At 49.1% G+C, this 14,202-nt stretch overlaps 1 protein-coding gene across 1 annotated transcript in view; it reads left to right on the top strand.

Annotated features, from left to right (window-relative positions):
- The window catches only part of HUNK (hormonally up-regulated Neu-associated kinase), a 137,836-nt gene that overhangs the window by 34,149 nt on the left and 89,485 nt on the right, over positions 1-14,202 (top strand). The window contains exon 2 of the mRNA XM_040227978.1: positions 13,004-13,296. Coding sequence (XP_040083912.1) covers positions 13,004-13,296 — 293 coding nt within the window. The remainder of the gene's footprint in view (positions 1-13,003; positions 13,297-14,202) is intronic.

The following is a 14,202-nucleotide window of genomic DNA, read 5'->3' on the forward strand; positions in this document are numbered from 1 at the left end:
GCTGTGGGGGATACAAAGATGAATTACCCATGTTCTCAAAAAACTTGTTGGCGGTTGCTGTGCTGGGGCTTTTTGATGCTTTTCCAAAACCAAAGGGAAATGATTCTAGCATTACCTGTTTTAATTTGTACCTCATCTTTTTAAATTTGTACCTCATCTTCCCTTAGGATTTCTGAGTTTTGGTGAATTCCAGTTGGGCAGGGAATTTGGGCTTCCTTTTATCCTTGTGGATCATAGATACATTTTGATGACAAAGGAAGCATGCATACCGTAACCAAGTAGACGGTAGACGGATTTATAGGAATTGCAACAACTGCACCACTATTGCCCTTCTTGGGCAGCCTGGTCCATCTACCTAGCTCTCTCAGACATCCTCTGTTTTGTACTTTTCCTCCTTGCAGGAAGCAGTTTCTGGATTCCTACCTGCAGATGTTTCTAGGGTGTTGGGATGTGACTTGCTTTCTGAGTTGGAACTGGAGTCAGGGCTTGGAGAGCCTGGTGATGGTGGCTTCAGAATTTCCCGAGGTGGGGATGGGAGGGTCTCCCAACCCTGGGTTCTGCTCTCATCACCAAGATCAGCCCTAATGAGCTCCGTTGTTTAAACTGGGGAAGGAAACCTCCCCCCCTCATTTCCACAAAGACAGATTTTAGTGGAGAGTCCTGGGAGGGTGGCTGGCAGGGAGCCAGGGGTCAGAGCTGTGTTGCTCTGTGACATAAATTACAGCAATTAATGGGCCCCCATAAAAGACCACGATCTGTGTTTGCTGTCCAGCGTCATTTCTCCTTGAATTAGAGTGATGCTGAAATTAATTATACAGCCAGCAGAAGATATTTTCTGCTTTCTGTTAAATGAGTATACTCCACACAGGCTCACGCTCTACTCCGATGCGTTGAAGGCGTGAAACCAATTTATTTTCACAACTTCCCACTGGGTCGTGCCAATTGCCACAGTTTTCAGCCCTTTTACACTGAATTAAGGCTTGGGCTGGAGCCTCAGAGCCCCCAACTCCATGCCGTTTTCTTCCTGAATTTTGGGGCATCCCCTCCAGCTCATGCCTGCTCAGTTTACTTCATCCAGCATTGTCTAGATTTCTATACATCTAGATTTCATAGATGTAGATGAGATTTCATGGCGAGCCAACCTATCACTAATAACTTGCATGAAGGTTCTGTATCAGTCGGCTCAGGCTGCCGTAACAAAAGAGCATAGCCAGGTGGTTGAAACGACAAGTTTATTGTCTCATAGTTCTGGAGGCTAGAAGCCCAAGGTCAAGGGGGCAGCAGGTTAGATTTCTCCGAGGCCTGTCTCCTCGACTTGCAGATGGCCGTCTTCTTGCTGTGTCCTTGCATGGCTTGTCCCCTGTATGACTGGTGTCTCTTCCCCTTCTTACAAGGACACCAGTCCTGTTGGATTAGGGCCCCACCCTTATGTCCTCATTTAACCTTTAACTCATCTCCTAGTAGTCTCGTTGGGGTTAAGTCTTTAACATAAGAATTTGAGGGGGGACATGATTCAGTCCATAACAGGTTCTGATCTAGTTAAAACAGAACCTTTTCCTTCCAGCTGTACTTTCATTCATTCATTCATTCATTCATTCATCCAAGAAATGTTTGTTGGGTGTTGTCTATGAACCAGAGAATGTTCTGGTTGCAGAAAGCATGACGGTAAAGGAGGCAGAGCACTATTCTGCAGCACCACGGGCCAGGCAGACTCCACACTCAGCGGATGAGCTCTGTGGGGTGTAAGAGGTGCTGTGCACTGTTGGGAGGAATAGACTGGAGTGAGGCTTTGTTGCTGTTCAGTCGCTCAGTCGTGCCTGACTGTAACTCCACGGACTGCAGCACACCAGGCTTCCCTGTCCTTCACTACCTCCCGGAGTTTGCTCAAACTCATGTCCATTGACATGCCATCCAACCATCTCATCCTCTGTCATCGCCTTCTCCTCCTGCCCTCAATCTTTCCTAGCATCAGGGTCTTTTCCAACGTGTGAGCTCTTTGCATCAGGTGGCCAAAGTATTTGAGCTTCAGCTTCAGCATCACTCCTTCCAATGAATATTCAGGGTTGATTTCCTTTAGAATGGACTGGTTGGATCTCCTTGTGGTCTAAGGGACTCTCAAGAGTCTTCTCCAGCACCACAATTGGAAAGCATCAATTCCTCAGCACTCAGCCTTCTTTATGGTCCAACTCACACATCCATACATCACTACTGGAAAAACCGTAGCTTTGACTAGACGGACCTTTTGTTGGTAAAGTGATGTCTCTGCTTTTTAATACGATGTCTCGGCTTCTTGTAGCTTTTTTTCAATGGAGCAAGTGTCTTAAGCCCATGGCTGCAGTTGCCGTCTGCAGTGATTCTGGATCCCAAGAAAATAAAACCTGTCACTGCTTCCCCTTTCCCCCATCTATTTGCCATGAGATGGTGGGGCCCGGAGTGAGGGTTTGGCTGTTAGGAGGTGGGTCAGGGGAGCCTGTGTGAGCGGTGCCACCTCAGCAAGACTTGGAGGTGAGGGTGAGAGTCTGTGGCTGGGGCAGAAATACCCTTGTCTCATCAGAGGACCTACAGGGAGGGCCGTGGGTGAGCAGAGGGGCTGAGAGGGGGTGGCAGGGAGATGTGGTCAGAGAAGGAGGCAGGTGCGTGATGTGTTCTCCTGGCACCTTCAGGACTCTGACTTTCTGGGAGAAGTGGGGATTCTGGGTGTGTCTGGTTGGTCTTTGCTTTAGGGGGGCTTTCTTCCCAGATGGAGCTAGTGGTAAAGAACCCTCCTGCCAGTGCAGGAGATGTCAGAGACATGGGTTCAATCCTTGGGTTGGGAAGATCCCCTGAAGGAGGGCATGGCAACCCACTCTACCACTGTTCTTGCCTGGAGAATCCCATGGACAGAGGAGCCTGGTGGTCTATGGTCCACAGGGTCGCAAAGAGGCAACTTGGCACACGCACACTCACATCCTGTCCTTCTGGAGCAGCTATTCTGGAAAAGATGTGGATGGCTCAGACCAGGCGAGGAGGGGGGAAGGGTGCCTGGCAGGGGCACAGCCCAGACGCTGGGAGGGAGGGACTTAGGGGGCACAAAGGGGAAACAGGAGGCTCCTTCTGCGATGGACGCCAGGTGCCCAGATGGCACACTTCACTGCTGGCCATGGCTGTCCTTCCAGCTCTCCTTCTCCTTGCTGACTTCTCCCAGCCAGGCTCTCAGGAAGGGAGAGAGCACTTTCTTCAGCAGGACGGCCGGGTGCCTCCGGTGGAGCAGGGGACCGCAGTCCGCCCCCGTAGGCTGGCAGCGATCCTGAGCGTCTCTCTGTGCTCTCTCTCACCCTGAGAGGGCCCACCACGGCTGCTGTTTGTTCTGCGTCATCGGATCTCTGTTCTAGTGTGAGCATCTCGTGTCCGCTGTCTGCCCTCTGTCCAGGAACCCACGAGGCTCACGAGTTAACTGGGGAGGCATGGAGCGTCCATCTGTCCATCCTTTCTCCCTTTTACTCTCTCTCTCCCTTCTCCTCTCCTTACCTTGCACGAGCCTTGGCTGTGTCAGTGGCCTCGTCCACATTGCCTGAGCCTCGTCTGCGTTCCCGACACTGCCATGCACGGGGTGTGGAAGAGTGAGCTCTGTTTGAAGTGACGGTGGGGATTGGGCTCTAGAAGAAAGTGAAGTTAGTCAGTCGTGTCTGACTCTTTGCGACTCCGTGGACTGTAGCCCTACAGGCTCCTCCGTCCAGGGGATTCTCCAGGCAAGAATCCTGGAGTGGGTTGCTATTTCCTTCTCCAGGGGATCTTCCTGACCCAGGGATCGAACCCATGTCTCCTGCATTGCAGGCAGACTCTTTACCATTTGAGCTATTCTACAAAAAGGAGGAGACTTGAAAAGCGGTGAGAAGGGTTCAGCAGGACCAATCCCCAAATCAGGGAGAATTTTGTGCCATGAAGGAGGAAAGGCCTAATGGAACCAATGGAAAACCAGAATGGAGTAAGGGAGTTGTGGATTGCCGTCACAGAGGGTAGGGCGCGGAGGGCGTGGTGCAGCTCTAATTAGGCTGGTTAGGGAAGTCTCCGGGAGAAGGCAATGGCATCCCACTCCAGTACTCTTGGCTGGAAAATCCCGTGGATGGAGGAGCCTGGTAGGCTGCAGTCCATAGGGTTGCCAAGAGTCGGGCACGACTGAGCGACTTCACTTTCACTTTTCACTTTCATGCATTGGAGAAGGAAATGGCAACCCACTCCGGTGTTCTTGCCTGGAGAATCCCAGGGACGGGGGAGCCTGGTGGGCTGCTGTCTATGGGGTCGCACAGAGTCAGACACGACTGAAGTGACTTAGCAGCAGCAGCAGGGAAGTCTCTGACCTGGAGACTTTTGGAGAGGGGGTAAGAGTGGGAAAGAGTGTTTCTGCATCAGTCACACACGAGCTGAAACCACGTGCACAGGCGGCTTCACATTTTATAATTTTCATGGTCGAAGAGAAGGCTTTGGTCAGCCTTGTTGAAGCTGAGAAAGTGGAGGGGAGGTGTTGCTCAAGTGGCCAGCTTACCCATGGCAGGCATAGAGATGAGCCACTGCAGCAGCCGGCTGGGACCTTTTTCTTTTATTTCTTCCCCTCCTGTCCTCACCCTGGATGAGCCAAGCGCAGTGCTGGAAGGCCAGACAGCTGGAGAGTGGAGGGTGTCCCCCACCGTTAAGAGTGTCTGTGATGGGTGTGACAACTGGGGGACTGCAGGGTGGCTCGAGCCACTCTGGGCCGGAGGAATAAAACTGTAATCTGAGGTCAGAGAGAGGAGCTGGGAGTTGGGAGTTGCTCTGACCGAGAGCCCTGTGTGGGAGGGAATTCCAGGCAGGGGTGGGAGACCTCCAGATGGGATGGTGGTGCAGCCAGCTGCCCAGGGGGGTGGGGGAGGAGAGGGCGTGCAGAGACTTTAAGAGGTGGAGGCCCTGGTGAATAATTTCGTGTGGGACTAGGGGTGAGATGGACAGAGGAGGACACATGCTTGGGCTCCAAGGGCACCTGTGGATAGAACTGCTCCAGGGGGAGTAGGGGGAAGTGATGGATTTGGGGAGCTAGTGGATGTGTCAGTCACTCAGTTGTGTCTGACTCTTTGCAACCCCATGGACTGTAGCCTGCCGGGCTCCTCTGTCCTTCGGATTTTCCAGGCAAGAATACTGGAGTGGGTTGCCATTTCCTCCTCCAGGGGATCTTCCCAACCCAGGGATCAAACCCGGAGTATCCTGTATTTGCAGGCTTTACCTCTGTGCCACCTGGGAAGTTCTTGGGGAGCCAGAGGACCATTCACATGGAGATGTCCCGGGCAGTGCTTTATGACAACCGGGAGGATGGGATGAGGAGGGAGATGGGAGGGGGGTTCAGAATCGGGGAGGTGGGGATGGGGACACACATGTCTACCTATGGCTGGTTCATGTTGATGTATGGCAAAAAGCAGCAAAATATTGTAAAGTAATTATCCTCCAATTTAAAGTGAATAACTTAAAAAAAAAGTTTGGGAAAGAGGTGTAAGCAGGATGTAGGTGGTGGGACTGGTCATTAAATGGATGCTCGTAGGCATCCCGGAAGTGGAGGAGGTGGACGGAACGTTGCTAATGTGAGGAGGGAGGCGGCCTGCGGCAGCACCTTGGAAAGATCGGGCTGGTAGGAAAAGCAGAAGGCTAGGAGGGAGAGTGGCCTCACGGACTGGGTGGTTAGGATGCCCTAGGGACCCTGGTGAGGACCTCAGGGAGTGGCGGGGGTGGGAGCCAGGTTGGGGGGCTTCCTGGCTTCTGGTTCTACACACTCTTCCTACACAGAACACACAGACCCTAACAGTGGACACTTCCAGGGCTTCCAGGAACGTTCCCAGTGCCACCCCATAAGATAGGCACTATGATTGCCCCTCCGTTTTTTGTAACAAGTAAGCTGAAGCTTAGCGCAGTCCAAGGCACCAGGTGGGAGGGGCCGGCTTTGAAGTCCAGGTACCCAGCCTGGGAACCTGCGTGTCTGGCTGCTGTGGTCTGCCACCCTCTGAGCTGCCAGCGTGTGGAAAAAAGCAGGAAAGGAACTCTCAGACCCTACCTCAGCTCTTGGAGGATGGACGCTCGCCCTTGGTTCTTACGTACAGTTGTGCTCTTCTGCAGGGTAAGGGCATCTCGTAGGATTGTGTGATGCTCGGATGGTCCATGAGTCTGCTCGGGTAGCTACAGCAGAAGATCACAGACCAGGTGGATTAAGTGACAGACATTTTTCTTCTCACATTTATGGAGGCTGGGAATCCAAGATCAAGGTGCCGGTAGGGTTGCTTTCTCATGAGGCTTCTCTCCTTGGTTTGTAGGTGGCTGGCTTCTTGATGTGGCCTCTTACGGCCTTTCCACCATGCAAGTGTGGAGAGAGAGAGGGGTCTCTGGCAGCTCTTCCTTTTCTTATATGGACCCCAGTCCAATTAGATCAGGTCCCCACCCTCAGCTGAAGCTCCAGTAGTTTGGCCACGTGCTGCAGAGAGCTGACTCGTTGGAAAAGATTCTGATGCTGGGAAAGATTGAGGGAAGGAGGAGAAGGGGATGACAGAGGATGAGATGGTTGGATGGCATCACCGACTCAGTGGGACGCGAGTTTGAGCAAACCGTGGGAGACAGTGAAGGACAGGGAAGCCTGGCGAGCTGTAATCCATGGAGTCACAAAGAGCCGAACGTAACTTAGTGACTGAACAGCAACAATGACCCCACCCTTTTGGGCCCGTTTAACCATTTTACTGCATACAGCTCTCTCCAAACAGAGTTAGGGTTTAGGGGGTGAATTTGGGGGTGTGGTGTGGAAGGGAGACGATTCAGCCTGTGACAGATGGTCATCTTAAATCACTATAAAAAATCTGAATTATGGCCGCAAGTAGGCCTGAAGATCCATGTCTCTTTCAGAGCGTACGCTTGGTGTGTATAACAGTGTCAACTATATTTTAGGTGCCTTAATAAGGGTTTGCTAAAGAAGAAAAGATTCACTCGAGTTTAACATAGTGTATTTATTAAGAAACCAACATGTTCAGGAAAGAAAGCTGTTCTTGGCTCATTTTTATGTAAAAAGAAAATTCATTTGGATCGGAGCCCCCTATTCCCCATGCATTCTGATTATTTAAAACATCACAAATAAAAGTAGTTTGATGAGAGGAAGGCTGAACGTACAGAAACACATTGTACATTGTACAATGGCTGAAGCATATATGCATGTTTCTGTGATATTAAAGAGTAGTGTCTTTGATCAGTGTTTTCCTTTCTCTCCGTCATATGAAGATCCATTTTACATCTGCCTTTTCATTTTGGAGATTGGATGCATGACCCATCCTTGATGTATTTCAGAGGAATGAATTTTAAAGGCAGGGAAGGGTGATCCAGGATGAAGGGATGAATTATTTTAAATCTGGTTAAGTCTGATCTTATGTAGGCAATCTCAATGAAGTTAATATTTAAAGGAGATGAGAGAGTAGACTAATATTAAACTACCGCCTTGGGATTTAAAAGCAGCTCTGTTCCAGAGAGTTCGAAACACTCAAATGTGATTTAAGCTGCTGCTGCTGCTTTTTTTTTTTTTAATATGCTAAAGTGACAGGTCAAGGCGATGCTTTTTTTTTTTTCTTGGCTGAACTAAGTTTTGAATGCTCTTCACCCTCTACAGGTGGCCTCAGAGAAAGCAAAGTGATAATGATTATAAGAACATCTTTTTAAGGAGCTCTTATTAAGTCCCAGACATTTTACTGAGTGGTTTGTGAGCATCATCTTTACACACCCATGGGTCTGTGGAAGTGTGTGCCACGACTGGGGCCACACGCTTTGTGCGTCCCTCATGCTAAGTAAAATTCGACGTTGGAATTTTTCTCCTAAGACATCACAGGGGTCGTTAGGCATGAGTGCCTTTCTGCAGCTGGCCCCTCTCAGGAGGAATTAGGATACTCCTGTTTCTCCTTCTCCTCCCCACGTGGGAGGGAGCCGGGCTTCCCTTCCCCATAGACCAGCCTCTTCCTTTGCTTTCTGAGGATCTCCTTCCTTGCCGTCACCCCTTCTTCCCTATATCTTCTGTTTCTCTACACCAGAGCTGCCGCCACCTCATCTTGAATCTATTCTTTTTTCTTGCCTTGGGATATTTCCTTTTCTTTTGTGTGAACTTAGCTGTTTAAAAGTTTGCTGATTTTATACACTGAGAGGTATTTATTTATTTATTTTTTTGCAGGAGCCTGGGAGTGGTGATGGGGTGGGAGTTGCCATACTGTGAGAAGTGTGGTGTCTTAGTTAATGAGAAGCTGATGAATGAGCAGTTTCACCTGTGGTCCGCTGGTGCTGTGTTCATCTCTCTCTAGTAACTTCTCAGGCTTTGCTACTTGGAAATGTGGGGGCAATCTTTGAAAGCAGATTCCTCTGTAAAATTTCAGGAGGCTATGCAACTTGAAGCCATCAGAAAGTTGGAAACTTTGTTTTATTGACCTTTCACAGCAAAACTTCTTTCGCCATATGCTGAGGATGAAACTCACAAACTCCCCTGACAACACCTCCCACCCCCCTGCCCCACACCCCAATCACAAACTCAAAGACCATGTTGGGAGTTCTAGTCTGGTCCATCAACTTGGGTCCTCAGTCCTCTGTGCAAATTTAATTTTACTCTTTAAAACTCTCTTGACTGAAGCAGTTTATCTTTTCAGCTAGAGACCCAGCATCACACTGGGCTTCCCCTGGGTAGAATTAGTGCCTGTAAATCTCTGATTACTGTCAAATTAAATTAGATGCCTCCCCTTGCTGATCATTGATCACTGCCAATTCCTTAATTTCCCATTCATTCCGCCCCCCCCCCCCATTTCAGTTGTTACAGACGAAGTTGATTAAACGGTTTTGTGTAATCAAGAAGAACGTCATTCCATCTTCAGTATTATCAATACAGAGTTTACAAGTTTAGCGACGCTTCCAAGTGAAGGTGTTTAAAAATAGAGAGGGGCCTTTATAGGATAGCTTCTATAGGTGGGGCTGCCTAAAGGTTCAGGGTTTTCACAAAGGGACTTTCAGAAGCAGTAGAACTTGGGAACCAAGATGTCAGCTGCTGGTGGGGTGGACCCTGGTGTGTTAGAACTTGGGAACCAAGATGTCAGCTGCTGGTGGGGTGGACCCTGGTGTGTTGGAACTTGGGAACCAAGATGTCAGCTGCTGGTGGGGTGGACCCTGGTGTGTTGGAACTTGGGAACCAAGATGTCAGCTGCTGGTGGGGTGGACCCTGGTGTGTTAGTTTCCTGTCGCTGCTGTAATGCATGGGCTTCCCAGGTGGCTCTAGTAGACACGGGTTCAGTCCCTGGGTCGGGAAGATCCCCTGGAGGAGAGCACGGCAGCCCACTCCAGTATTCTGGCCTGGAGAATCCCATGGACAGAGGAGCCTGGTGGACTGCAGTCCCTAGGGTCACAGAGAGTCGGACATGACTGAAGCGACCTAGCACGCACACATACGTGCTGTAATGCATTACTGCAAACTTGGTAACTTAAAACAACAGAAGTTTATTCTCTCACGGTGGTGGAGGCCAGAAGTCCAGAGTCAATTTCACTGGACCAAAGTCAAGGTGTCAACAAGGCTGTGCTCCCTTCGATGGCTCTAGGTGGATCTGTCCTTTGCCTCTCCCAGCTCCTGGTGGGCGTATTATTCCATCCCTGCCATCTCTGCCCACTTCACCACTTTGGACTTCTCTGTGTTTTGTGTGAAATCTCCCACTGCCTCTATTTTATGGGGACACTTGTGGTGACCTTTAGCACTACCCAGATAATCTAGGCTAATCTCGTTTCAGCATCCTTCACTTTTTCCAAATAAAGTCACATTCACACTGTCTAGGCATGGGGGCTTAATGTCTCTGGGTGGCCATTATATAACCTACTCCAGGCAATGAAAGAGCTAAATAAATTATCCTCCTAATAATTGTGTGCTCTGTTAAGAAAGGCAGATCGTATTACTGCCGGGCTTTCAGACTGTTGTTTATTCACAGTACTTTTAAGAATTTCACTGCCAAAGGGTGTAATTTTTAAAACGTTGCAACATAGAGTTGAGCAGACAGAATCTAATTGTACTTTTCAGCATTCCTCTTTCTGCCCCCACAAGATGAAGGATATATATTTGTGTGTATATATATGCGCATGTGTTATGCATATATACATATATTTTGAAACAAATGAGTACAGTTTTTAAAGCTTTTGGTTTTGTATATACTGAACTGGTAGACCAAACTACAGCCCACTTCTGTGGGCAGATAGCATCAGCCTCAGGTCGCCCTGGGACGTTGCAGGTTCTGATTTATCCGGTCCAGTGGCTAATTGTCCCCTCTTGGTCATATCTGTGGTTTAAGGGCCTGATAATCTCCATTAAAATGGGCGAAGGTGGTCAAAAGGTACAAACTTCTGGTTGTAAGATAAGTCCGAAGGATGTAACAGGCAGCATGGCGACTGTAGTTAGCAATGAAAGTGAAAGGAAGTGTTAGTTGCTCAGTCGTGTCCGACTCTTGTGACCCCGTGGACTGTAGCCCACCAGCCTCCTCAGTTCATGGGATTCTCCAGGCAAGAAGACTGGAGTGGGCTGCCATTTCCTCCTCCAGTAGTTAGCAATACCATATTGTATGTTTGGAAAGTTGCTGATATTGAAGATCATAAAAATTCTCACACACACACAAGTTTATAACTATAGCAATGGATGTTAACCTAATTTATTATGGTAAACACTTCCCAATAGAGAAATACACCAAATCCTTATGTTGCATGCCTAAAACTAATACAATGTTATATGTCAATTACATCTCAAGTTTTTTTTTTTTTAAAGACTGTTCTAGAAGAAATGATAAACTGTTTACAGCTAGATTAAGCTGTTTTCAGCTAGTTTTGCTTCAAGGATTAAAAAAAAGGTTCACTGATTTGCTTGGTTAGTAACCTGTTGGTCACTCATCATTTATAAAGTACTGTAGTGTGGCAAAGTGGGGAGTGGTCCCTGTGTGTTAAGGGGAGGGATTGGTGCTTTAAATGGTATCGCAGGTGATAGGTATGATGGGAGCATACGATAGGAGTGTTAAAGAGACTTTCTGGAAGGAAGGTGGGACGGGAGTTAGTGTCTGAGGATTTGAAGGTGTAAAGATGGTGTAGGGTAGCTGAACGTGTGGTCAGGGGGAGTGAGGAGACCTGCTCTGGGGAGCTGGGAGTCTGGGCTGAACAGTGGCGGGGTTGATGGAGAAGAAGCTTCAGTGCTGGGCTGAGGCTGTGGACCTTGCCCGATGGGCAGCAGGGAGCCCCCAAAGAGCTTCAAGCAAGAAATCAGAGTTCTAGACCTACTGATATCAAGGCAGGGCAGACTACGAATTCGAGTATCAAGGAAAAGAGGGAGGACATTGATGTCATAGTCCAGAGCAGCGTAGCCAGATTTTTATTTTTATCACAGCCTTGTCAAGAAAATAACATTTGAAACGGACACAACAGTGTGAAGCAATTATCCTCCCATTAAAAAATTACAGTTTGAGTGGTGGTTGCCAGGACCTGGGAGGACTTAGGATAGAGGATTAGTGTTAAAAAAAAAGAAAAGAAAAGAACATTTGAGCCCCTTTGTACAAACATGTATCTGCCTGCCTGTTATTGTTCAGTCACTCAGTCGTGTCTGACTCTTTGGACCCCATGGACTGCAGCACGCCAGGCTTCCCTGTCCTTCACCATCTCCTGGAGTTCACCCAACTTCATGTCCGTTGAATTGGTGATGCCATCCAACCATCTCATCCTCGGCTCCCTCTTCTCCTGTCTTCAGTCTTTTCCCAGCATCTGTCTATCTATCATCTATTAATTGTTTACTAATTAATCTATATCACACTTCTGTACACTGAATGCGTTATGAAGCAGTTACAAAATATAATTACAAAAAAAAGAAACAAATAGAAATGGAAGGTTCAGTGTTTCTGTCCTGCAGCCCGGTGGCTTGACAGCCTCATAGAAGAATGCCCCTTGGGTTGCTAGAGTCTCACACAGACTCAGGGCATCTGAATGCTGGGAGGCAAGGTCCCAAATAAATGCAGCCTGGCATGGGAACAGAGAGGAAGGAAAAGTGAGAGAGGCAGTTAGCACAAGCAGATGATGAGGTGTCACTGGCTGATCGCCTTAGAAAGGAGAGGACGTAAGTAAGAAGAGGGCACAACAGTGGCGTGTTCTAAGGCTGGGTAAGTGAATTCCTGATAGTCAGCGAAGGAATGGGAGGAAGGTGGAGACTTGGGCAGAGGTCTTCTCTCCCCCTTCTTCCCTCCATCCTTATTCCATTCTCCTTTCCCTCCCTCCTTCCTTCCTTCCCTGTCTGCAAAGCTGGAGGGCCTATACATGTGACGTGTTGATCGTAGGGAAAGTGACCCAGGAGGGGCGTCCAGGCGGCAGCGGAGATGTGACTTTGGAGCAGCGACAGGTTGGGCCTGACTTGAGGGCAAGAGTCCCTGCATCGTGCTTCAGAGGGAAAGAGGTGACCACTGGAAGCCAGGTGGCAGCCGGACCCAAGGGCCGGGTATGGAGCAGAGAAGGGTAGGGAGGAAGGGCAGGGCTACCAAATCCCTGGGCATTGCACCCCTCAGCTCCCTAAACACGCCCCAGAACCGAAGATGGAGGCAGATTTGGCTGTTTCAGAAACGAAGGCCTGGGGGGACCCAACCTGGAGCAATTACAAGCTCTGAGCGGGGTGGGGTGGGGGTGGGGAGGGGCCTTGGCTGGAGGTGACTTTGGTGTTTTCTCTGCAGGATAAAACACCAGGTTTGACACTGACTCTTCACTGAGCCTTCCAGACTTCTTCGAGCTGGCCTGAGTGAATGTCATTCTCTTCCTTCATGGTTGATTCTGACCTTTGCTGATGTCACATTTTTCTTTTCTCCCTGGATGCTATTTCAGATCAGGTTTTGCTCCAGGTTTCGGAGAAGGGGCGATCTGTCTTCCTAGGGTTTTGCAGCTAGTCAAGAGGGTAAACTTCACCTGCAAGTGTCTGGTAACAGCTGCGTTCCTGGTGTCTCCTTAGGTGGCCATCAAGGTCATCGACAAGAAGCGAGCCAAGAAAGACACGTACGTCACCAAAAACCTCCGGCGAGAGGGGCAGATCCAGCAGATGATCCGTCATCCCAACATCACCCAGCTCCTCGATATCTTAGAGACGGAGAACAGCTACTACCTGGTCATGGAGCTGTGCCCCGGGGGCAACCTGATGCACAAAATCTACGAGAAGAAGCGGCTGGAGGAGGCGGAGGCCCGTAGATACATCCGGCAGCTCATCTCTGCGGTGGACCATCTGCACCGGGCCGGGGTGGTCCACAGGTAGGGGCCGCGCCGAGATGCTGGCCGCCACCTCTGGGCCGGACGCGCTGTGCCGTGCTACGGCGCAAGCCAAACAAGGCTGAATCCATCCTGGCTCTGTCCTTTAAATAGTTATGTGACCCTAGCCTGGTTACTTAACCACTCTGAACCTCAGTCTCTTCTTCTGTAAAATGGGAATAATCATGATACTCATCTCATAGTTGGTATAAAGGGAAATGACTTGTTATACGGAAAGAACTTGGAACTGTGTTTGGTATGTAATAGGGGCATTTTAAGTGTTGGCTGCTCTTGTTATTATTATTTCCAAAACAATAAAACTCTTGCTCAGGTGCCCGAAAGAAGCATCAATGTTAAGACGGCATGAAATTGTTTTTTAGCAATGCTTGATGGTGCTTTCGCTGTATTTGCTTTACATATGGTAGTTGTTCAATAGCTGTTTTATTCAATGGAATTGAATCACTACATGATTTGTGAACTTGCCTTTGAAAGTGAGGCTTGTTCCCCATAAGCCAAACTAACCTTGCAAATAATTATGAAAAACAAACTCTTTTTTTTTGGAATAGCTTGTTCCCTCCTGAGGAGGAGCTTTGCAAGCAAACTGAATGGAGACAGAACCCTTGGCAGTGTTGATGTTGGTGGTGGGGGCCGACTTTTAGTGCTAGACTAAAATAAGGTCAGTGCTGCTGCTAAGTCGCCTCAGTCGTGTCCGACTCTGTGAGACCCCATAGACGGCAGCCCACCAGGCTCCCACGTCCCTGCGATTCTCCAGGCAAGAATACTGGAGAGGGTTGCCATTTCCTTCTCCAATGCATGAAAGTGAAAAGTGAAAGTGAAGTCGCTCAGTCGGTCCGGGCTTGTGGGGGAACTGGGGGGAGGGGGAGGTCCCGGGCTGGGGGAGGGGGGCAC

Source organism: Oryx dammah, unplaced genomic scaffold (genome assembly GCF_014754425.2).
Source record: "Oryx dammah isolate SB20612 unplaced genomic scaffold, SCBI_Odam_1.1 HiC_scaffold_2, whole genome shotgun sequence".
Classification (NCBI taxonomy): domain Eukaryota; kingdom Metazoa; phylum Chordata; class Mammalia; order Artiodactyla; family Bovidae; genus Oryx; species Oryx dammah.